At 33.6% G+C, this 24,385-nt stretch overlaps 1 protein-coding gene across 5 annotated transcripts in view; it reads right to left on the bottom strand.

The window, feature by feature from the left end:
- The window catches only part of SSBP2 (single stranded DNA binding protein 2), a 296,079-nt gene that overhangs the window by 63,362 nt on the left and 208,332 nt on the right, over positions 1-24,385 (bottom strand). For all 5 annotated transcript variants that reach the window (XM_061187967.1, XM_061187965.1, XM_061187964.1 and 2 more), the window contains one exon: positions 5,825-5,884. In XM_061187967.1, the coding sequence (XP_061043950.1) occupies positions 5,825-5,884 (60 nt within the window). The remainder of the gene's footprint in view (positions 1-5,824; positions 5,885-24,385) is intronic.

A 24,385-nucleotide genomic window follows, 5' to 3' on the forward strand; every position in this document is an offset into this window, starting at 1 on the left:
GTGGGTCAATATATATTCTCATATTTGTCAACATGTTAAGTGTATTCCATTGAGAATTGTTTAACTAGTCACAAATTTTGGCACACATTTTTTGTTCTATAAAAGATCTTCATTCTGACAGGGAAATTGACACTAATGATGAGAATGCTTAATAATAACAAACATAATATCAACAAAAATATATACTTGTGAGCCAGTACATCTGTGCCAGGAATTGTGCTAAGCATTTTATATTTATTTCCCTCAATGCTTACAACAATCCCATGAGGTTGTTATTATAAATCCTTTCTGATGATGAGAAACTGAGATTTAATACAGAAGTAAGTTTGTTAATTTGTCCATGGTTATACTATCTGTAAGTAGTAGAGCCAGGACTTCAAATCAGATCAACATATTCCAAAAGTTCTAAAAGATAAGCCTTAAATCCTAGGATTTAAAATAAATGAAATAACATAAAATGTTATTAAGTATTTTAAACTAATTAATAATTCAACAAAGGAATTTCTTGCTGCACAAAAAATCATTTAGTTTACAGAAGATTCATCATATGATTCCAATGGTGAGCCCCTCTAGGATCTTAAGATTCTGGTATGTATTTCCTTGAATACCATTATATGTATATAATCTACTCACAGAGACTAAACACTCAATGATGATTAAAAAATAGTGAATTTATCTATGCCTTTATGATATAATTCAGTTAACAATTTTGACCTACCAAATTTTTTTAATGGGCCCCCTCAATTACATGAAATGAAGTAGAACGAAATAATTATGAAATTTTGGAACTAGAAGGGATTTTAGAAATACAGGAGTCCACTCTCATTTTACCTGTAAGAAAAGCAAGGCCCAGAAAGGTTAAGTGACTTGCTCAAAGTCATACATTGCTGGGCTTTGCTGGCATTTGGATCTAAGATGCTTGACACATTGAGGTCCTGCTAACAATAGCACTGTCATTTTTTTTTTCCTGTAAAAAGGCAATATCAGTAGAAAAGATATTAAAATTCAAAAATGTGACATTCAGTGTGGAAAGATATTTGTCTCCAAATTACAACTCACCATTTGACATATATATTTACTTATTTTTCTTTTTTCTGTATCTCAACCACTGTAACTGCACTGTCCAATATAGTAGCCCTTTGCCACATGTGGTTATTTAAATTAAAATGAATAAAGTTAAAAATTCGATTCCTCAGTCACACTAGCCACATTTCAAGTGCTCAAAGGTGCTCAAAGTACGAGAGCTACTGCATATGACAGTGCAGATATGGAACATTTCTCTCTTCCCAGAAAGTTGTTGGGCACTGCTGCATTAGAACGCCAGTTCCATGAGAGAGGGATTCTCATTAGTTTGTTTTCTGATGTATCCCCCATGGAGAATGGTGCCTCGCACATAGTAAACCTCAACAAATTTTTGTTGAATGACTATTTCTGAGAGTGATTTTTGTACAGCCCTATGAACTTGCCAATCATATATAGGGCAACGCATTTTTCTGGTATTGGCTTATGTCCAAAAAGGGAATATCTGTGACAAAATGGCTGTAAAATAATGAGATGCAGTTTGGCAAAAGAAGTAAACATTGTACCAAAAAGCCCGATATACTGCTAACTTAAATTGAGTAAGATAGCACAGGGTTCACTATGTAAACTTTTCTTGGTTTGGGAAGGAGAATGAATTTCTTCTTTGCCAGATTTTGAATTTGTTAATTTCCTTTGTCCTACAAAGGTAGAAAATAATTGGAAAAGACATATATCCCAGGACATGATCATAATTCAAAGTCAAAAGAAAATATATTTTTCATTGTGTTTCACTGGATTTCAAATAATAATTTAAATACTTTAACAGAGTAATTAACACAATAGAGATTTACTACAGTCTTCTTCTTTACGATTTCAGCTATAAGACTCCTATCATTTACTCAATGTAGAACTTAATTCTCTTTATGCAGCTGAAGTCCTTCTCTTATGTTTTCACATTGATATCATTAAATAAAAGTCAAATTCTACATATGAAATATTTTACAAGGACAAAATTACTGGGAAAGGACATGTTAAATAGCATTTATTCTGAAGAACAGAACATGTAAGGAAGAGTAAGTGTAGTATGTTTAAAATATAGGTACCTTGGTTATATGAGGGATACAGTACATTTATTTTCAGTATATGAGTAAATGTCCCAACAACCTGTTTTTTTTTTTTTTTCTGCTCAAATGCTTGCTGATTTTTCCCTATCTGAAAAGTGAAGGATAGTCTTCTCAAGATTTGCCTATCTTTAACATCCATTATGTTTTTCATTTTATCATGTATAGTAAGAACTATACATTCAGTATTAACAAAGAATAATCTCATATACTGAATAACCAGAAGAATAAAATATCTGTACTTTCATTTACATATATAATTAACTAATAATATCTTTATCCAGTCACAAATAAAATTCCTGTTCAATGCAAACTTTAAAAATACAGAAATAAGAAAAGAAATCACTCATAATCCTATCACCCAGAAATAAAGGATAAGTCCGTTACAGTCTTTTTGGGGTGTGTGTGAGCGTGTGTGCGCATGCACGCATGTTGGGGGGGTGTGGAGTGGAGGAACTGAGTTTGTACAGTGATATATGGTAAAGGTGACATACCACACAGGTTTGTGCCTTTTTTACATTTGGTAATAGATCATAAACATTCTGTCATATCAATAAATTTAATCCTATAACATACCTTTTAATAGCTGCATACTATTTCACCATTTGGATATACTATAATTTATTTAACCACTCATTCATCTATTATTGGACAAATATCTTTGAGACTTTCAGTAGAATCGTCAGATGCAGTGTGCTTTTAGAAAGTCAAAATCAGCTTTAGAATATAAAATGGTCAACAGCATTCACTATGTTACCTCAATTCACACACCTGTTTATAGAGTTTCAGGAATGGTGAGAAATTCCAATTCTATAGGGTCAACAAATCAATAGTTTATTCTTGGTGTCACTCATTAACAGTCTCTATATTTCCGGCTGTCTTGGTTTTCTTAGCATAGTGTTGAATGAACACTGTGAATTTTTCAGATTAAACATTTTATCTATGCGAAGGATAAAGACCTCCAGGTCATGGATACTTCAACACCACCAACCTATTCTGACAGTTGAACCAATTCCGGTGTAATTTCTATGTTTCATGTGTTCTCTCATAGATATTTATTCTTTGCAACATTGCAGATTTTTGTAATTTTACTTTGCTTTCATAATTTTAGATACTATTACCTTTTCTTGCATTTTTTGGACATAGTGATTTGATACCATGTTCCAAATACCCAGTCCATAAATATATAAACAGTATAAGTAAGCCACTGTGGATTTAGTTCAGACCCATGAAAACCATCTCAGAAGTACTTAAAAATTATAGTCTAATCATTAGTAATTATAAATTCTGGAGAAGCTGTTTATTAAAAGATTGTCTTTTACATATTCAAAATGACTAGTCAACACCACTGAAGAAGTTAATAGCGTACTTTTTATTTTCTTAGATACAATATACCAATAAAAGAAAATTTTATTAGTTTATGATCATTTTAAATAGACTAAATAAAAAATTTAACATTTGTTTTTATATACATCATTCCAATTAATCACAAAAATAGTTTTGCCAATTCTACTTTAATGACTACATAATGAAACTGAAGAAATGTTTTGTGTTAGAAAAGGTCATGCTACTAAATAGTTAATAGTGTAAACATTGTTTTAGGAAATGTTTAACAGTTTGCTCAAAATTCTTTAAAAAATAGTATAAATGTAAATTATTATAAATTTGAAAGACAGATGTTTGGATTAATGAAGCTTAACTATATATGGGGAGGGGGGCAAAAAAGGGCCACTCATAGAAGAGTACAATTGTTTTAAAATATACTTAGGTAAAGACTGTTTAAAAGTCTTGAGGAAAAAGAACTTGTATCATAACTCTTTATTACCTTTAACTTTTTAATTGCCTCTTTTAAAAATCCAAAGGTTGTTGTTCTTAAAAAAAATTTCAAACAACCTAGATTTACAACTCCACATTTCTACCACTAACCCATTCTTCCTAAAAGTGTCTTTCATTTTGTCAGTTTCTTTAGGTGTGGAACTTAGTATCTTATACATAGCAGGTATTTCAACAATGTCAAATGGATGCAATTCCAATAACTCCATGAGATTTTCATTATTCATATGCAATAAATGGAATCAGAAAAATTCTCACATGCTTGTACAAGAAATTCACATTTCCCTAATGGAGATTTTCACAAACCTCTTATATCTACGAAATACATAAAGCTATGAATGGGATGTCTGAAACACCATGAAGACTGCAATGAAAGATACAACTTTCTGTCCTTAGAAAAGGAAATTGAAAAGACTCAGGCACCTATAAGTAGATCTGACTGTCAATACATATAGGTTCACCCACAGAGAAAATAAAACTCCCATATGTTGAAACACTTGACATCCGTGCACTTCTTTTTCCTATTTCATGCCATGTTTCCCTGGCCCTATGTACTGAATGCATTTTCAGTGTGAAGGAGAAAACTCCTCCAGCTGCTAATGTGAGGACTTCTAGCCCTGTAACCATGAGATGACCCAGCACTGCTGCCTGCTTAGAGTTCTCCCCTGGGGGTGAATGTGGGTGCTGGCACTCTTGGCTGTGCATTAGAAGCAGAGAATACCAGCAATTGGGACACTTCAAGGACACTGCATAATTTCAGTAAGAGTTAGGAGAGGAGAAGGAAAACTCCATTTCTATCAAATGTGCTATCAAAGTAAGCACAGCTTTCTTGTTCCATTTTTTGGTCAGGAAGGAAGTGGAAATTTTTAAAAAATGAAAAAGATTTTATTGTGATAAAAATAATAATAAACCAGGGTTTACTTTAAATCTGGGAAGATGATGTATACAAAAACAAAGAAAGTGACAAAACAATCATCTTGACATTAATATTCCATATGGTTAAGCATTTAATTTCTTCTTGTGTTACATATATATATATATATATATATATATATATATATATATACACACACACACATGCACATTGTCTCTATTCTAAACCTAAACTATAAGCTACCTGCAAGTAAAAAGTGTGCTTTATTCTCTTTAGCAAATAAATATTTATGTTATTGATAAATTATCTGAGGACGAAAGTCTATGAAATCACAGAGCTCTTGTAGGTAAAGATAGTTGGATGATCTATTGTTAACTATTAACAGATCTAACCCTTCTAGAAGCAGCTAATTATATGCTTGATATGCCACTATAATTGGGCAAAACTGGTATGTTACAGCCATGTTATTGTAACTATATAATATAAAAATAAGCTTAAGTATGTTCGTAGAAAATTTTATTGCCATCCTTTACAGTATAATCTGCATTTACCAAAATTATATATATTTTGAAAGGTAGGTTCAAAGTATATGGTAGACTCCAAGGGTCAGCAAACTTTTTTCTGTTAAGATCTAGACAGTAAATATTTTAGGGTTGCAGGCCACCTATGGTCTCCTTCATGATCACTCAGATCTGCTACTGCAGTGTAAAAGAAGCCATAGACAATACATAAATGAATGAATGTGGCAGTGTTCCAATAAAATTTTATTTACAAAAAGTCAGCCAAACTATGGGCTATAGTTTGCCAACCCTTAATGTAGGTTATACATCACTAGAAGTAACATAAAATGGGATGAAGAATAATTTAATATTTTTATAGGAAAGAAATATATGTGACATTTTCAAGATCTTTATTGACTCTTAAAAAAAAACACAACAAAAAACCACCAAACTTAAATAGCACACACAAATCTTACCTGGTTAGGTATCCTCAGTGGGGGCCTTGGACCTCCAGGGTACCGAGGTGACATAAAAGGCTATTGAAGTAAAACAAACAAATAAACAAAACAAAAAAACAATGTAAAATACAGATCTGAAAATAAACTGCTTTAAAGAATTTTCAAATTATACAAAACATAAATCAAATTTACTTATGTGGCTGATTTCAGTAAAATAAATGCTTTTAAGAAAAATTACCATCCTATTTTTTATTTTGTAGAATATCTGGAAAAATTTCCAAAGAAATCATAAAAAAATCGAAGATGACTAAAGTAACTGTAGCAAAAAAAATTTTAAATGCTATCTAATTGGCAAAAAGTAAGACTAAGAAATTTAGGCAATTGAATCTTAGTAAAGACTTCAGGAAGAGGATCACTGGCTACATTTTTACACAAACTGGATTCTGAATTACCCAATTCGGTTATAATTTTCCTCTAATAATTTTGACTGAATTACCCACTTTGGTTATAATTTTCCTCTAATAATTTTAAAGTTGCCAAATTTCTTCATCTTTTCTTTTGTAGCTCCATTTAAAATGGTAAAGAAATTTCTTTTCCAAGGGACATTTGTGGTTAGGAGAGCTTTGGCTTTCTTTCATTAAGGGTTTGTTATAATTCAAAATCGATTATAAATTTTAAAATTGAAATTTCTTTGCATATTTTGAGCCTAGCGGACTATGAGGTGTGTACTTTTTTTAATAACCATTTTTTATTGAAGTATATAGTTAATTAACAATGTTGCATTAGTTTTAGGTGTACAGCAAAGTGATTCCATTATATATATACATATATACACAGACATATATATACATATAAATATAGACACATATATATATTCTTTTCCATATTATTTTCCATGATAGGTTATTACAAGATATTAAATATAGTTCCCTGTGCTATACAGCAAGTCCTGGTTGTTTATCTATTTTATATATAGTAGTATGTATATGTTATGAGGTGTGTACTTTTAACAGAAGAAAAAAATGGCCTTATATTAAAACTCAAGTCAATTTATCTTGTTAGATCAATCAGAGGCTGCTAAGATGTGCTGATTCTGTCAGTTCCGGAACTGTCTGAAAAATATGCTAGAAGTATCATTTCAGTGATTGTCCAATGATGGGTAGAAGGAGAATATTTTTGATCACTCAGATTTGGGCACAATTTTTTTTTTAAGTTTATTCCTAAAATTATTCAAAATTCCATTTTTATAGAAAAATATAATTTTGTTTAATTATAATACATAATTACATGTAATATAAGCAAATTATCAACTCTATAAGGGTTGAATATTAAGTAAAATATTAAGAATGAATTAATATAAATTAAGAATCAATTTACCAAAGGCTTGGGCAAGCCAAATCTATAGTACTTTACATAATTAAATTCCACATTTATAATGAATTTTCTAAAAATATTTTTAGAAATTAGGCCTGCAGTTCTAGGGCTATTTTAAAAGCAGCAGCTGAAAAATAAAATTCTAGCAAATTTATGTGGTATAGACTTTTCTATAATATCTTTTGGAGGGTCTGACAAACCAACAAGAAGAACTTTAGAATTAAGCAATTTGAGTTTTTACTTACTGTGTTCTTATATGTTAACATATTCCTAGGAGATCATTTTAAATGGACAGAAACAGTAGATTATTCAGGTAATAGTGTCACCTCCAGCTGATAAAACTTAAGTGGATTTTCCAGTTTAAACATTTAAAAAATGTTTAGTTTTCACACATTTGATTAAAGTTGACTCTCATCATTTCTGAAGCTCTACTCCAAATTGGATTAATTAGTTAACTATACTGTCAACTGGAAGCTCATCCCAATATTCACACTCCCTCTGCTACTTTTCTAACCACCTAATTTCATTTATGAAACTGTCTTATAAATTCTGGACTCACTTAAAAAATTTAATAATTAAATATCATGTCATTGATTTTGGAATGGTTGCCTTTCTTTCACAAAGTGATGTTTTATGACATAGTCACTAAGCCCAAGTACAATATCAATTTAAGATTTGAGACATGGAGAAATAAAAATAGGTTACTAATAATTCCTGTCTATAATAAAATCACTTCAAAATGGAATACAAGGTAGAAATTGTTAAAACACTACTAAATACTGATAACCTTGAAATGTACCTTATTTGAAACAGGGCATTTGAGATTTGTATGTTCCTCTGAATGTAAAATAATGTTATAGTATTAATATAAATGGACTATTTGAAAAGCGAAAATTTTTCTCTAATCAATGGCGTTGTGAATAAATGTATTTTAACAGGACTGTTGTACTCTCCTATCTGACCATGAGGCCCCATCAAGGGATTACTAAGAGGGAGAGGCAGTGCATGTGGTAGTTGTGAACCTGTAGTCCCCTACGGAATAAGATTGCGAGAGAGAAAAGAGTCTCTTTTTAATTTATTTCCTCTTGTATGCCCTCCTCCAGAAGTTCAAATTTTTTTTAGCCAAAAAAAAAAAAAAAAGAAAGAAAGAAAACCACGTCCATTTTTCAATCTATAGCTATACAATTAAAGCAAAAAATAACAAAAATCTAGTTAGTTTAGATAAAAAACTACTACTTTCCCCTAAAATATAAACATTATTATGGTTAAAGCATTTTAATATCAAATTAGTACTGTTATAAGCTCTTAATATTCAGATTGATTCTTAAGATATCTGGTTAACCACCTAGGTCCTCAACTGCCTACTTGTTGAGGTACAGACACAGCAACAGAACCCAAAAGAGTTTTCATGTTAGCAACTGAGAATATTCTACTAATATTCTGTATTTCACTATTCAGAAGTCAATTTGCTTTCAAATATAATTTAAGGTATTAAAACAAGTTTAAATTCTTTTATGGTAAAATGCTAATCTAAGAGATTACCTACTGATATTATAAAGTATACCTACTGATATTATAAAGTACATCTATCGACAGACCTTCAGTACTCTCTGCATTGATAACCTGGGAAGAACAGGTTTCTCAAAAGAGCCCTTAGCTATGAAAGTATGCTTACTCTTAATATTTGGGGAAAATTTTTTTAATAGTTTGGGCATCAAAATATGTGCTTGAGGTTGTCAGAATGATGAATCAATATTTTAAATGGAAAAAGCCTTCCCCTTGAAAAATGGGCTAAAAAGTTATTTATAATGTGTATGGAAAACATTTGACTGGGAGTCAAAGGCCTGGATTCTAGTTTTTGCACCACCACTAATTAGCAGAAGAACCCTAAATTAAAAACCTTTCAGGGCTTTAGTTTTCCCAACCTTAAAATGAGAGAGTTGGACAAGATGATCTCAGAAGTCTCTTGGGAAATAATAATTTAAAATCCCCATGATACTGAATGTCAATATTATGACATAGTATGAGTGTGTTTCAAGTTTGGTAATTGCAATCATTGTCGCTTTTGCTGTGGTCATCCATTTACAATGCTTGGTGTCAGTTTATTTATCTCTTGTAAAAATAAAATACAGTGTGTGTGTGTGAAAAAAAATAAAAAATAAAAAAACAAAAACAAAAAAAATTTAATGCTAGTAGAATAGGTAGTTTAACTCTTCAAATCAAGATATACAATTTCCAGTTACTTGGAATATTTTTACTTCTTAATTTTTAATATTTCATAAAAGGCCTTTTAAAATATAGTTTATACTAATTTGTATTATTTCCTAATTTTGAATCTGCATCCACATAGTGGTCAGTTGGTATAATAAAGAATAATACTTGATTCTTTAAAAAAAAACAAAAAAAAAACCCATGATTCCATGTTAATTATTTCCAGCATTACCCTTAAGTATAAAGATTAGCATACTGTAAATAGCTATAAATATTTGAAGTGTGTGTGGGTGATATCAGTCTATGCTCCTAAGGCACAAGCTATCTTTATCAAGGAGCTAGAGAAGCTTATTCCCATGCTTTCCAGAGAAAAAGAAAAACCTAGGTAAAGAAAAAAAATACTCCAACAAACAATGATGCCCTTTGTTCAGATCAAAGGCCAACAGAGAGAATAAAAAAGCTGCACTTATTGATTAAAAGGTATGCTAGAGATTTGTTCATTCAACAAATATTTATTAAACACACACAAAGGCACTGTTCTAGATGGTGGGACATATCAGTGAACAAAGCAGATGAAGATCACTGCCCTCTGCTTAGGATTTTTCAAGGTTCACAGTCTTGTAATTAATAGGAGAAAAAATGTTCTGCAAAAACTATTTTCTACAGTCCACTAATCTGGAAGAAATAAAACGTTCTCTTCACCAAATGGCAAATATCAATGAAAACCCAAAGAAAATAATATTTCAATCTGGTGCCTTCCCTCAGAAGTCATATTACATCATCCCTACTTGACAGAACATGTAGTGCTATGAATGGCTAAAAATCAAGGCTAGGCTTTTAAAAAAGTTTTCCAAATTAGGCAAAACTCGTGGACAAAGGTTCTTTATAATACACAAGATAAACTGAGTAGCACAGTTAGTACCCTGACATATGGAAATACATTTATAGGCATAAATTCTCATTTCTACATGTTTCAGTTATCTACTTAGAATGAATGGGATAAACCAAAGTGCAAGCAATAAAAATGTATACAAAGCCAGAAAATCAATAAATATTTGATGACTAAATGAAAGGAAAAAAACTCTAATAGAAATATAAACTAAATGTCCAGCCCATTTCCTCCAAGTAGTCTTTTAGAGAAAAAATCACACCCACTTAGAATCATAATTTATTTCAGAATGAACATCATTCAGTCTTAAAGGATTATTATTTTCCATTATATCAAGAATTATTCATGAAATATTAAACTTCTGCTTTCCTAAAAGAGATTTTCCTTTATTCTTTGCCATTTCTGCTAGTGGAAAGTAGTAGTCTGCCTCTTCTTATTTCATCTTCATAAACTGTTAGTGCTTTATCTCAATTCTCTAAGATTTAGAAAGAACAAGTTCTTTCTCATCTTTCCTTCTCCGAAGATCCCAGACCCCACCAATGGAATTATTTTATAAATAATTTACCCATTCTGAAATTACAGGTGATAAGAACCATTTAAAGCCCTAACTTCTTTTCACATATATATATGATCAAACTGTACATCTTAAATGACACATTGCTCAAATGTTAACTTTACTAATATTTTCTAACATTTTAATTAGTTTCCAGAAAGCATAAATATGATTTATCAATACCACAATTTTTCTTGAGATAACTCAGTATTCTCCTTTCTATGTCAAGTAAACGTCTACTAATCCTCCAGAGGCTGGAATGTCACTTCCTCTTTAAGGAATCTCTATAGGCTCCTTTCCCTCCATTTCCTGAGCACTTTGTTCACACTATTCTCACAGAGGATTCAGCACATTGCAGTGTAATGTGTGCCTTGATATGAAGGGAACCCACTTCAGAGGAAAGGACATGAAACCAGATCAGAGCAAGTACCTTAATGCCACGGTAATCAGTCCATAAAATAAAACTGATATTTCTAAGAATCCTTAAAATTGATGGCAGCAGTGTATAAATCACCCTATATCTTATTTTAAATATTTCAACATGGCTTTAGAAACTCTTTAAATCTTGTTCTTTAAGAGCAGGTTGATAATAAAGAAAATTTAAAATCACTAAAAAGTAAAATCTTCTTTAAAATGCCAATTTTATACTTAAGCATTTTCTATATACTACATTTTATTTTATGAGCACAATTGAGAACAAATCAATGATGAAAAGGATAATACTAAGTTCTTTAGAATGAACAAATGTAACATTTAGTAGGACAGTTTACAATTCTGAAAATTTAGAAGTCTGAGATATGTTCTACAATTTAAAGTAACTGAACTTTTTCGACTACAAAACTATTCATGTGAAATTTGCTTCTATTTTTGAAAAACTAGTAGTTTTTAAATGACATGGAAATACACAATTACCAAGTTTGAGAAAACATGAACTTACAATCTAAAAAACAAATACACACTTAAAAAATGACTTCACAAAACTACTCAAGTGAAGTTTTACAAGTTCTGTATTGTACAATTATAATAAAATCTGACTTACAGAATTTTATTCCAATATATCTTTTTGACACATTTTACAGCAAAAAGTTTTTAGAGTTAACTACGTCAACCTCCTTATTTTATGTAAAAGAAAACCAAAGACCAAATTCCTTAACTGCCACTTTAGTTTTCTTAGAGCTATGTAACATCCGACTATAGTAATACCTTTAAAGAATAAAGTCAGGTACACATACTTCATTCTTATGACTAACTGACCATAATAAATTGCCTGACTTGGCATTTCCTCCTAGGCACCCCCAGCAACCTTGCAACCATTCACTTAATGTAGAATTCTTTACCTTTGTTACCACTCAACCATGAAAAGCTGAAAAGACAGTGGTATTTCAGGTAATCAAGTTAATTTGCACATAAAGCACTAATTAGCATGTGCTCTTATTCACCAGATGAAAAGAAATTCAACAACTGAAATATAAAATAAATTTAGTAAGCTCTATCTCTCTCTTCCTGAATATTTTTGGTAGAGTTTTGATAATATATGTTGTCTTTAGTTCATTTATTTTTGTTTTTAAGTCAAATACTGGAAGGGAATAGAAGATGGGTTAGGAATGGTGCTACATGGATGTGGTATTATTAGAAGAGTATTATCATTGTAATCAAGCTGTTCATGATAATGTGACAACTTGTAATGAGGTTCAGGAGGAAGGGAAGGAAGCAGTTAGCACATCCTAAGAGAGAATGTACAGAGTCGCATTCAATAAATTCTTGGCTGTTTCCATAGCTGGGTCATTGATTGAGTGAGTGAACAACATTGATGGAAGACTCTAAAAACCAGCAAAAGGTATAATAAAGTTTGGTTCTCTTGTATAAAATCTCACCTGGCCAATTTATGTGTCTTGTTAAAAATAGGTAGTATCTATTGATATTGCAAAGGGTAAGGCACAGTACTGGCATAGTGTATTTGGTTGTCTAAATGAGAAAATGCTTATATGTATAGAGGGGAAAATTCAGCTTGCTTATATAGGATAAATTATGTCTTCTAGAGCAGCGGTCTCCAACCTTTTTGGCACCAGGGACCAGTTTCGTGGAAGACAATTTTTCCACAGACTGGGGGCTGGGGGGAGTTGGGGGGGTAGAGGGATGGTTTCGGGATGATTCAAGTGCATTACATTTATCGTGCACTTTATTTCTATTATTATTACATTGTAATATATAATGAAATAATTATACAACTCACCATAATGCAGAATCAGTGGGAGCCCTGAGCTTGTTTTCACTTGCCACTCACTGATGGGGTTTTGATATGAGTCTGCAAGCAATTGATTTATTATGGTCTCCGTGCAGTCAAACCTCTCTGCTAATGATAATCTGTATTTGCAGCCACTCCCCTGCACTAGCATCACCGCCTCAGCTCCACCTCAGATCATCAGGCATTAGATTCTCATAAGGAGCGCGCAGCCTAGATCCCTTGCATGCGCAGTTCACAGTAGGGTTCACACTCCTATGAGAATCTAATGCCACTGCTGATCTGACAGGGGGTGGAGCTCAGGTGGTAATGAGAGCGATGGGGAGCGGCTGTAAATACAGATGAAGCTGCGCTCACCTGCTGCTCACCTCCTGCTGTACGGCCCGGTTCCCTGGGGGTTGGGGACCCCTGTTCTAGAGGACCTAATAAAAGTAGGTAAAGAACAAAGTGTTGGAGATCCCAAGATGATACTGAGTAATAATTACAATATCTACATCAACAACATATAAGAGAATTTATGATTTAGATGACTAAGAAGGTCTTGTACTCTCTCCTACTGCTTTCAGGTTTCTCTATTTCTGGGGCGTCAGGGTTGAAAATGGTGATTCTTAGGCAGTTTTACAAAGTAACAGTATTTAATAACCACTTTTTGGTATAGAAGGATGTCAGGTTAATTTATGTATGATTTGGAGGATAAAAAAGTATGATAACTTCCTAATTTTTTTCTAAAGCAGAGGCCAGCCATGAGAACTGCCACTAATTCCATATAGCAGGGCATTTCAATTGTTTGTCTAATATAGTGCCAGGTGTACACATGAGACCCTGGTCTTCTTAGATTTAAATACATTCAAAGAGCTATAATCCTCAGGTCTCCGAAACATGTTTTAGCTTACATATTTTCTTTCCATTAATAAGAGGCTCAGCATTTGAGTAACATCATATTGTCTTTACCACATAACCATCTTTAGTCTAAAAATCTGTAAGAAAAAATGGTTATTTGCTAAAAAGTAATTTGCTTCCATCAACATTTAGGCAAAAACACAAGACACAAAGTGATACACAGCTAGGAAAACTATGAGTTATCTTTAGTAATTATATTAATTACATAAAGATCAAATATCTACCTTTCTTGATCCTGTGCAGATATGACTTTAGACAGATATAATCTTTCTTCTGATATTTTTCACATACTGTTTTAGGCAGACACAGGGAATAATACACAATTCTGTGTCATAAAAATTATTACAGAATCTTTCAAGGGAAAAACTTCTCTTGAACATAATTTTTTTAAATGATAAATATGGAAGATTATAATTACTGTAAAGGTAATAAAAATATGTTCACTATGAGATTTTACCCCAAGCATAAACATTCTTTTAAAAATTAAACATTACTTTTTATTCATTCTGGGTCCATTTTTTTAGTTAGTCCAATTCTCTTTACATGATTCTCCTATATAGATTTCTATTCTCTATTTTGCTATTCAAAATCTCACTTAGAAGTAAATCTTTTTTTCCTTAATTGTGATAAGAGTTGAAGTCATATGGCTGTCAATTATAAATAATATTGAGAATATTATTTTGAAAAAAGCATCACAAAAAGTGTTGTGAGTTGTACATTCACTTCTGCCATCGTTCATATAGTAAGACTGTTCACATTTTTTTATTTTTATAATTCCATGAGATGCTTCATAACTTTTCTGTAGAAAAGTAATGAAGCATAAATTATACATCAAATGAATTTCGTTAAAGTTACTTTACAATTCATATATCTTAATTTGTTCAGTTTCTTTTCTGTTTTTCAGGAAAATCTCCATCAGACATTACTGACACCCCAGTGGATAAGACACTCTTGATTAACACATTTTAATTCCAACTAGTATTAAACTAATTTAGCTCACAAAATGACATACTTGTGCTGGCAATTCTGCTGATAAGCATAAATATGTAGTTTATCTTCCATACATCTTAGATATTCTATCATCAACAACACTTAATTAAAATAACGCATAGCAAATACCTGTAAAGTATGAACAGATCAGGTTTCCTAGATGTTGTTTTGGCAAGGCTAATCCAATTCAGCACAGAGTTATAAGCAGGTTGAATCTTCTGATATGGATTTAGTCTAAGCATTAAAATTGCTCATTTCTATTATGGGCCTTTTCAAAAAGATGAGACTATTTCTCAAGCCTTCATTACCATATATCAGATACTGGCTTGTGGCAATGGACTTGTGGATTGTGAAGGGGAACTATGCTGGTCTAATCAACTACAGAAGTTTGAATAACATTCTATAAAAAACTTTAATGATTTGTTTTAGATCAATTTATATTCACAAATACACACAGACCCTTTTATTTTTTTTTGGTGTCTGTGGGACACGTAGCTGGAGTCCTGCGTAAGTTGAATCTCACTCTGTGCTGCCTCCCATCCCTGACTAAAGTCACAAGGACAGATCAACCCACATTATAAGTATATTAAAAAAAAACCACTATGGGTATGAAAATCAATATGTGAGGTTTATAACTGAGGAAAAGTATTGGGCTAACTCAAAAAAAGAAGCAAAAACAATAATTTTTTAAAACGACTCAATTTTTCATTGAAGAATGCAAAAACATTCCCCTCTTCCCCAACCTTTTCCCTATTTTATATTCTTGCTTCCACATAAACTTGTTCTAGATGAGAGGGTGGGAGACAAGCACTTTAATTTGCCTAAATGTACCACTAGGTTAAAAAAAAAAAAAAAAAGCTACTTTGTTCTGGTACCCTTCTGGTATCTTGATATGCTAGGTAAGTTTCTACTGATAAAGCAGTAGTCTTTTCAAATTCACAAGCAGCGATAACATTTGTTAAAGAAACCTGCCTATGGGCTCGGTCTCTGATACAAGTGGCAGATTGTATATATTTTTACTTTCTTTAAAATGAAATGTTACACTTCATATTCACTTGGTTACTTACCTGCAAAAATGAAGTCTAAAGTTACTCAACTCATGTCTGAACTGTATAGAGTAATCTTTTCTACTGAACAGATTTTAACAGAAATTATTAATGCCCCAGAAAGTCTGTTTTGAAACTAGAGCTTACTAATTTGACTAATGCTAAAAAGTATAAAAATAAGCAAGATGAGAGAATTCAAATTGCACAAAGTGAAGTTATTTCTCCATCTCCAATTAAGATGCATTTTGAACCACGTGTCTTAAATAGGTACAGAATAAATGTACAGAATAAAACTAAGACAAATTTGAGTGGAGAAAATATTACTGATGTCAAAGGTATTTGTAATGTCAGATTATTTATAGAATATAAAAATGACAGAAAACAGGTAGTAGTCACATTTGCAGGCATCCTTAGTAAGTAACTCTATTTTACCCTTTCTTGATAAGCATCCTACTGTGTACAAAGAATATCCAATTACTCTATTCCTTGGCATTATGTCTTAAACTCAAGATTATACCTGATTGTTGGGTATAATAGATGGCACCTGGCAATTGCCTATACTCTCTGTCCACAGGTGCCAGCAGAGCAGTTTTCTTTGTCCCTCGGCAGGAATGAACAGTTTATAATAGCCAACACTTCACTCCCAGCAGCATTTCTTTGACCTCCCCAGCTTCTCTCTCCAGCTACTGCCTCATCTTCACTTTCCCTTTACAGCAAAACTCTTTGAAAGAGTTGGACACACTCGTCTGCAATTTCTCTCTTCCTACTTTATCTTGAATTTACTTTTATGCGGCTGTCACCCCCATCACTCCACTGAAACAGGCCTTATCAAAGTCACCAGTGACCACCTCGTTAGGTCCAATGGTCAGTTGTCAGTCCTCAACTAATTTGAACTATCAGCAGCATTTGACACACCTATCATTCCTCACTTTCCTGAATTTTTCTTCTTGGCTTCCAGGCTCCCACATTGCCTGGTTTTCTTCCTAATTCATATGCTCCTCCTTCCCATTCTTCTTGCTGGTTCCTCCTCATCTTCCTGCCTTCTTAAAAACAGAACCCTGGGATCCTTGAGCTTCTCGTCTCTCCCTCTACTCATTACCTGGGTGATGTCATCCAGGCTCAAAGCTTTCAATATTAGCCATATGCTAATAACTCCCAAATGCCTCTAGCCCAAGCCTCAAGCATAAAACTCCAGATCTGATACCGTGCTCCCTACTCGACATCTCTTGAATATCTAATAGCCATCTTAATCTTAACAAATTTAAACTTAAGCTTCTGATTGTCCCCTCATACCTCTTCTTGCAGTTTTACCTATATAACACGGGTAAATGTCAGCTCCGTTCTTTCAGCTGAACAGACCAAAAGACTTGCAGTCACCCTTGATTTGTCTTTTCCTCTCACAACACATATCCAAACCATCGCCAGAATCTGTTGGCTCTAACTTCAAAATATATCTAGAATCCAGTCACTTCTCACCACTGTTACCAGCCTTGTTTGAGCCATCATATTCTCTTGTAAAGTTTTGCAGTGACATCCAAATTGGTCTCCCTGCTTCCACCTTTCCCTCCTATAGATGAATCTCAACATAAGAGCCAGAAAGACCCTGCTAAAACCCTCCACTCAGAACAAAACCCCAAATCCCTACAGTGACCTACAAAATTCTACTTGATGTGGCTTTCTACTGCCTACGACTTCATATCTAATTGCTCTCCCCAGCCGACACTCCACTATAGTTACTCAGGCATTCCCTTTGTCCCTGGAAAAAGCTGGTCATGCACTGAACTCAAGGGCTTTATACTTGCTTGTCCCTCAGCCTAGAACACTTCCTTCAGACACCAGATGCTTGTTCCCTCACTTCCTTCAAGTCTTTACTTAAATGGCATCTTCTTGATGAGTCCTTCTGTGGCCACCCCATCCAGAACTTCCTCAACACTGCCTATTTTCCTTTTCTGCTTCATTTTTCTCTCTAGTCCTTATCACAATCTAACATATCATATATTTAAAAATAATTATTTATTTTGTTTACTGACTGTCTCCCATAGTGGATTCTACGTTGGATGTGGGTAAGGATTTCTGTTTAGCTTGTTTACTGCAGTAACTCTAGCACGGGGTGGTGGGAGGGGGCCATAAATATTTGTTGCTGAATGTCATCAGCAATCTGAGCCAGTGGTTCTCAAATTTTAGCTTGTAAGACTCATCTGTTAAAAATAAAAAACAAACAACAAAAACCAAAGGATTTCCAGTGCCATTGCCCCACCACCAAGAATCCTGATATACTAGGAGGCAGGTGACCCCAGGACTCTTGACAATAGTATAAGAATACACTTGGAGAAACACTGTTCTTGGTCTTTACCCTTTGGATTTCTTACAGGCCATCTAGTGGTGACCATATTCATAAAGAATAGGAGTGGGTAAATTATGGCTCACGGCTAAATGTGGTCCACCACTTGTTTTTGTAAATAATGTTTTACTGGAATAGCCATGCTCTTTAGTGTACACAGTGTCTATGGCTGTCTTTATACTACAACAACAGAGTTGAGTAGCGTGACCTCAAAGCCTTCAAATCCTAAAATATTTACTATCTGTCTTTTTACAGAAAAAGTTTGTTGACCTCTGATATAGATAGAAGATAAATTATTCCAGAACACCACCTAGTGATAAGCTATTTTTTATTTTATATATATATATATATATTTTTTTTTAATGGTGTTTTCTTTCCTTTTTTGGCTGCACGGCGTGGCATGTTCATCCCCTACCAGGGATTGAACCCGTGCTTAACCACTGGACCACCAAGGAAGTCTGATAAGCTATTTTTCAAAAAGCTGAAGGTATCCTTATGTATACTTAAGACAAATCTATCCGACCTATATAGGGAATTTGCAATATATTTAATATTTGATTTATATTTAATAATCCATTCCTTACCTTTAATTCCCCAAAGAATGGTGCCCATTTTTGTTTCTGTAACCAACGTTAAACAAAAAACTAAGATTGTGTTATAAACTGCCTTTGGATATTTGCTATACATTTTTTTGTTTCCCAAGGACCTATAATAAAAATAGAGTCGTTCTGGGAAGAATTTTCAAAAATAAGATATTGGTCTAGGATGGCCAAGTTAACTTTTTCATAAATACCCATTTTGATAAATAAACATCAAAAGTAAGGTTTCTAACAGGAAACTATTACATTCCATTCTAACTGAAAACCCCACGTAAAGAGTCTAAACCCCTGACACCCCCTTCCTTGTTTGTTGTCCATCTAGTCACCACTATAGGGTCTTCTGTTGCTTGAAACTGCGATTTAACAAAAAAACTTAGTTACTCAAGCTGAGCAGTTTTAATTTGTTCTAATAGTTGAGGCCAGAAAAACTATTACCACAACTGCAGGAAAGCATTATCAAAGCCAGCAGCTGTCAGGCACCTTGATTTTTTTAGGCTGCTTTTATCTTTATACTAGAGAAAGACTTGTTCTGTTCTCAATATTCAGAATCTTTGTTCTTTAAAGATTCAAAATTACATTTTTAAGAAAATTAAACTTCAGCTTTATTTTTTGAACTTTGACAAATAAGCAACCTTCCCCACCTCTACTCTCCAAATCCTGGTGTATTTAATTCTGAGAAATACTATTTTTAATGTGTGAATTTTAAACTATATATATTGATAATGTTAAATGTTATAGTTCAGTAAGTCAATTCAACTTGAGCTATTCAGTATTCCACTTATTCAAATTAAGAAATGATGTACTTACTTATCTTTTGGTTTGTTATCTGAGGTCAAAGATGATATCTACAACTTCTGGGGAGAAGGAAAAGGAGTTTCTCCTGGTTTAGAGTATTTCCTAAGACTAACTTCTGAAACAGCCATGATCAGGAGGGATAAGAGGAAAGGCAAACCATTGGGAGAGAAGACAATTTAAAGATTAATAACAGAAGGAAACTCAGAAGGAGTGGAGACTATTTAACTATTATATGTATAAATAATAGGGTAAAACAGGTGCTACTGATAATAAAAGGTTGTTTTGTGAAAGTCTGAATAGGAAGAAGAGTATGCTTAGTTATGAAGGTATCTTCAAAATGTAGGACTTATGTCCAAAAATAAATCAAATAAATATCTACCTCCAGAAACATTTAACCAGGGCTTGTAAAAACATTTCTTCTTGTCTTTTTCCTTTTCAGTTTCAAGTGTTAGATTAAATAATTGTTTTTCTCCTTTTTGATTCTCTTTTTTTAAAAATATCAAGAATATTATATTACCCTGAGCTTTGTTTTTGTCTTTGGTGCTTTATGAATGTCATTTATATTGAGTTTTTCTAGTCAATAAGTGTCCCATGGAGAAAAGGGGAGACTTCTTTGTATTTTTGTTGTTGTTGTTCTTATTACATTATTACTATGTCAAAGCATTAGGTCAGCTTGCTACAGTGCAGTCTTGCTAAAAATAGAACCTTTGGAAAATATACCCAAACAAGTAGAGACATCGGCAAACCACCACTAGATGGCAAAGCCGCTTTACCATTGCTAACATTCTGCCTGTAGAAAGAATGTGACATAGGAACCGGCTGCAACATATTTTCCACCATATCAGAGTTTTGATCAATTCGGATTTTAAAATATGGATGACCACTGTAGTCTGAAACTAAATTACTTGGTATACTTTATCTTCAACAAGTATTTATATAATCTTATTCATGTCAAAGCCTTACATTTACAATCCATCATCAATGTATTATTAGTTTTCAACAGTTCATAGTAAAGAAGACAGATCCAGTGACTAAGAATACAGCAAATGTATTAAGATAAAAATCAAAACACAATACATGGTAAAAATGAACAAAAGGCTATACAGAATTCAAAATTAAATATTTACAAGTATATCCCACATTAGTTATATACGCAAAGATATCTACATTAGACCTATTAAAAAGATTACATTGTGTTTTTATATAAGTTATAGATGTGTTTGATTAGAGTGATAAAAACAAGATATGGTTTTCTTAAAAGTTTTCTTGTGGTAAAGAGCAGAAAGAAGGAAAAAATAAAGTATTTTTTTCACTCCCCTCAGATTTTTTTTGGTTGAAATAAGAATTGCCCATTTCTTTAATGTAGTTTAAGTTATATTAAATTCACAAGATTTCTTACTACTCAAATCTAGAAAATTATAAAGCAACAGAGTTAATAGTCTATTTTTAAAAAAAAAACGAATGAGAACTTTGTTTTGTAAGTACATTTTACTAAACTATTTTGATTATTATACATAAGTGTGAAGAAAATCTAACTGGTTCAAGGATTAATGCTGCGTATTCGATAAAACTACAGGAATCAAATTTTGCCTGACTTTTAGTAAGAATGCTATGAGAATGAATATACAGCAGGTTGATGCTTTTAATGCATAATTCGAATTTCTTAGCATACAATGAAACTTTTGAATAATACCCTAGCATAGGGACAGGAGAGTCAGAGTACAGACTTAGTTCTGAGGACCTATTAGGTGTATTCACACCACACCACAGTACTGTATTTTCTTCCACCAAAACTGCCAAACTCTAGTTAGATCAAAGGCCACTTCTACTATCTTCCCACTGACCCCAGTAGCAACACTCCTCAATTTAAGAAAGTTGCTCTAAAGTCATTCACCAGTTCCATGGTAGGTCACTTTGAGAATTTAGAGGGTTTCTTATACAAATTACTCCTTTGATAAAAGACTCCAAGTAAATAAATGTGCCTTACTTCAAATGGCTTTATTTTACTAAACTGACACCTCCTTTTGCATGTCCAACTATTCCCCTTGATTTTACTTAATTTGATCTCCTACTCAACAATAGAAGCACTCCCATTTCAATTAAAAAAGGTCAAGGTTTAAGTCTGAACCATGTTGATATCTGTCACAAATAGATGTGACAGATATCAACATGGTTGATAGATGCTAATCTAGAGACCGTCTTCCAGGATGGACTTATTAAATGTATGGGGTATTAATCGTAACTATTTATTTTGGAGTTTGAGTTAATTGCTATTATTCAAATGCAGTTGTTATGAATTCACAAATTTGGAGTTTGTAATAATTCCACTTGGTAATATATTTAGGTCTATACTTATAATGGAAAAGAGGGGGCTTGTTCTGCAGTGTAAACAGGGATAAAACGAGAATGTTTGTCTATTTAGGAGAATGTTTTCAATGTACTTCTTATGGTAGGATCACACAGTGAGTAGAGCTCAGAACTGTTGAAGCTGGTGAAGCTTTATGTGTTAATTAAAATTCTTCTTGCTTTACTTTCCTTTATTCATTAAATTCTAATAGGCTCAATCTTTTCCTGGTCTAGTCCCATCCAGCCATCCCCAAATAAGCTTTGCATTTCCTCACTAAGAACGGGGATTCAAAACTATTTTCATACTCTGGATAATTCTTGGACATCACTATCTCTATGGAACTGGATTAGAAACTGGTGTTTGGACTTGAATTATGATTGTCATGGTGCTATTTCTACTTATAGAAGGTAGCTGCTCTTCATTAACAACAAGCATTGTGGTCAGAATCATGCTGAAGGATAGGAAACCGATAGTGATATTTAGGAAACATTTGAGTACCCTGATCCCATCATGATAGGTATCAAAGGTAACATACTATTTCTTTTTCAAAAGTTTGATGACTTGAGCTTTCCAATATTTCAGAGAGGCATTTCTAGGGAGACCGGCCATAGTTAAGCCTACTGAATAGGGGAAACGAGTATTTAAAAGATTAGCTGGAATGGTCTCCCTGGATAAAAAGGAATGACATTTATCATGCTCAAACATATCTAAAACTTGTTCTACCCGCTATCTTTCCTAACTTAGATTAAGACATGAAAATTTTCCAGGGGCCTTAAGTAGGAACCTCAGAGTCATCCTTGATTCCTCCAACTCTTTCCCTTCTACCCCTAACTTGGTTAATCAACTAAGGCCTATCAAACATACTATGCATAGCTTCTTCCTCCCCAGTCCTGCTGCCACTGTTCTTAAGTAGGTCCACAGAGTCTCTTTCTTGAGCTACTGTCACAGCCAACCAGCTGACAGTCTGCACCAGTCTCTTTAATGGGTTCTGTTGTTTTTGCTCTTCTTTCAAGGGTCAGTGTTTTTGGAGTCCAGGTGTGTACCCCTTTACTCTCTCGTTCTGTACTTTCTCCCTGGACAATCGTTCTATGCCTGTGGATTCAGGTCCTTGATATGATGACAATCCTGCAATTTTTATCTCTAGCCTAGATCACTGTCTTAGGCTTCAAACCTGTATGTTCATCAGCCTAAGGGATACCTCTAATTGGAGGTCCCACAGGAATCTCTTCATCTGTCCTACCTCAAACCTACTCCTCATTTTGTGGTCCCTATCATCAAATCTCACCTGGATTACTGTAATAGCCTCCTAAATAGCCTCCCTACTTTCAAACCTGTCCCTCTGCAATCCACGCTACACCCTATAACTGGAGTGATTTTTCTATAAATGCAAATATGAACATGCCTCTTTCCTGCTTAAAGTCCTTCAATAGCTTATTACTGCCCTTAAGATCAAGTTCAAACTCAACTAACCTACAAGGCTCCTCAAGGTTACTCTGGAGCCTCATCACCAGCCATTCTCCCTTTAGCTAATTAAGCTCTGTTTTTTTTGGAATTATTTGGTCTCTCTCCTTTCTTGTCTGGGTCTTCATAAATTTTTTCCCCTCTTCCTGGAATATTCTTTCCATATCTCTCTGCTTCCTTTGCCTAATTCATCTTTAGATGTCAATTTGGATTTTATTTACTGTTTTTTTTCCCCCCCAACTTTCTCGTTATTAGCATAGTCTCAATTGGAATTCATGCCTGTTATTTTCTCTTTTTATTTTTTTAAAAATTTATTTTATTTATTTATTTTTGGCTGCATTGGATCTTCGCTGCTGTGCACGGGCCTTCTCTATTTGCAGCGAGCCAGGGCTACTCTTCCTTGCATTGCGCGGGATTCTCATCGTGGTGGCTTCTCTTGTTGAGGAGCACAGGCTCTAGGTGCGCAGGCTCAGCAGTTGTGGCACGTGGGCTCAGTAGTTGTGGCTCGTGGGCTCTGGAGCATAGGCTCAGTAGTTGTGGTGCACGGGCTTCGTTGCTCCATGGCACGTGGGTTCTTCCCGGACCAGGGATCGAACCTGTGTCCCCTGCACTGGCAGGCAGATTCTTAACCACTGCGCCACCAGGGAAGCTCTGTTTACTGTTTTGACAATATTTTTCTGACAATGACTCTCCCAAGATTGGGTTTGGTGGCCTTCTGATGTGCTCTAAAAACACACACTACTCATTTAATATAGCCATTTTCTTTCTAAATTCTAACTGCCTTCTCTCTCTCTCTCATTCACCACAGTGTAAGTTTTTTAACGGCAGGGA

Source organism: Eubalaena glacialis, chromosome 4 (genome assembly GCF_028564815.1).
Source record: "Eubalaena glacialis isolate mEubGla1 chromosome 4, mEubGla1.1.hap2.+ XY, whole genome shotgun sequence".
Taxonomy (NCBI): Eukaryota; Metazoa; Chordata; class Mammalia; order Artiodactyla; family Balaenidae; genus Eubalaena; species Eubalaena glacialis.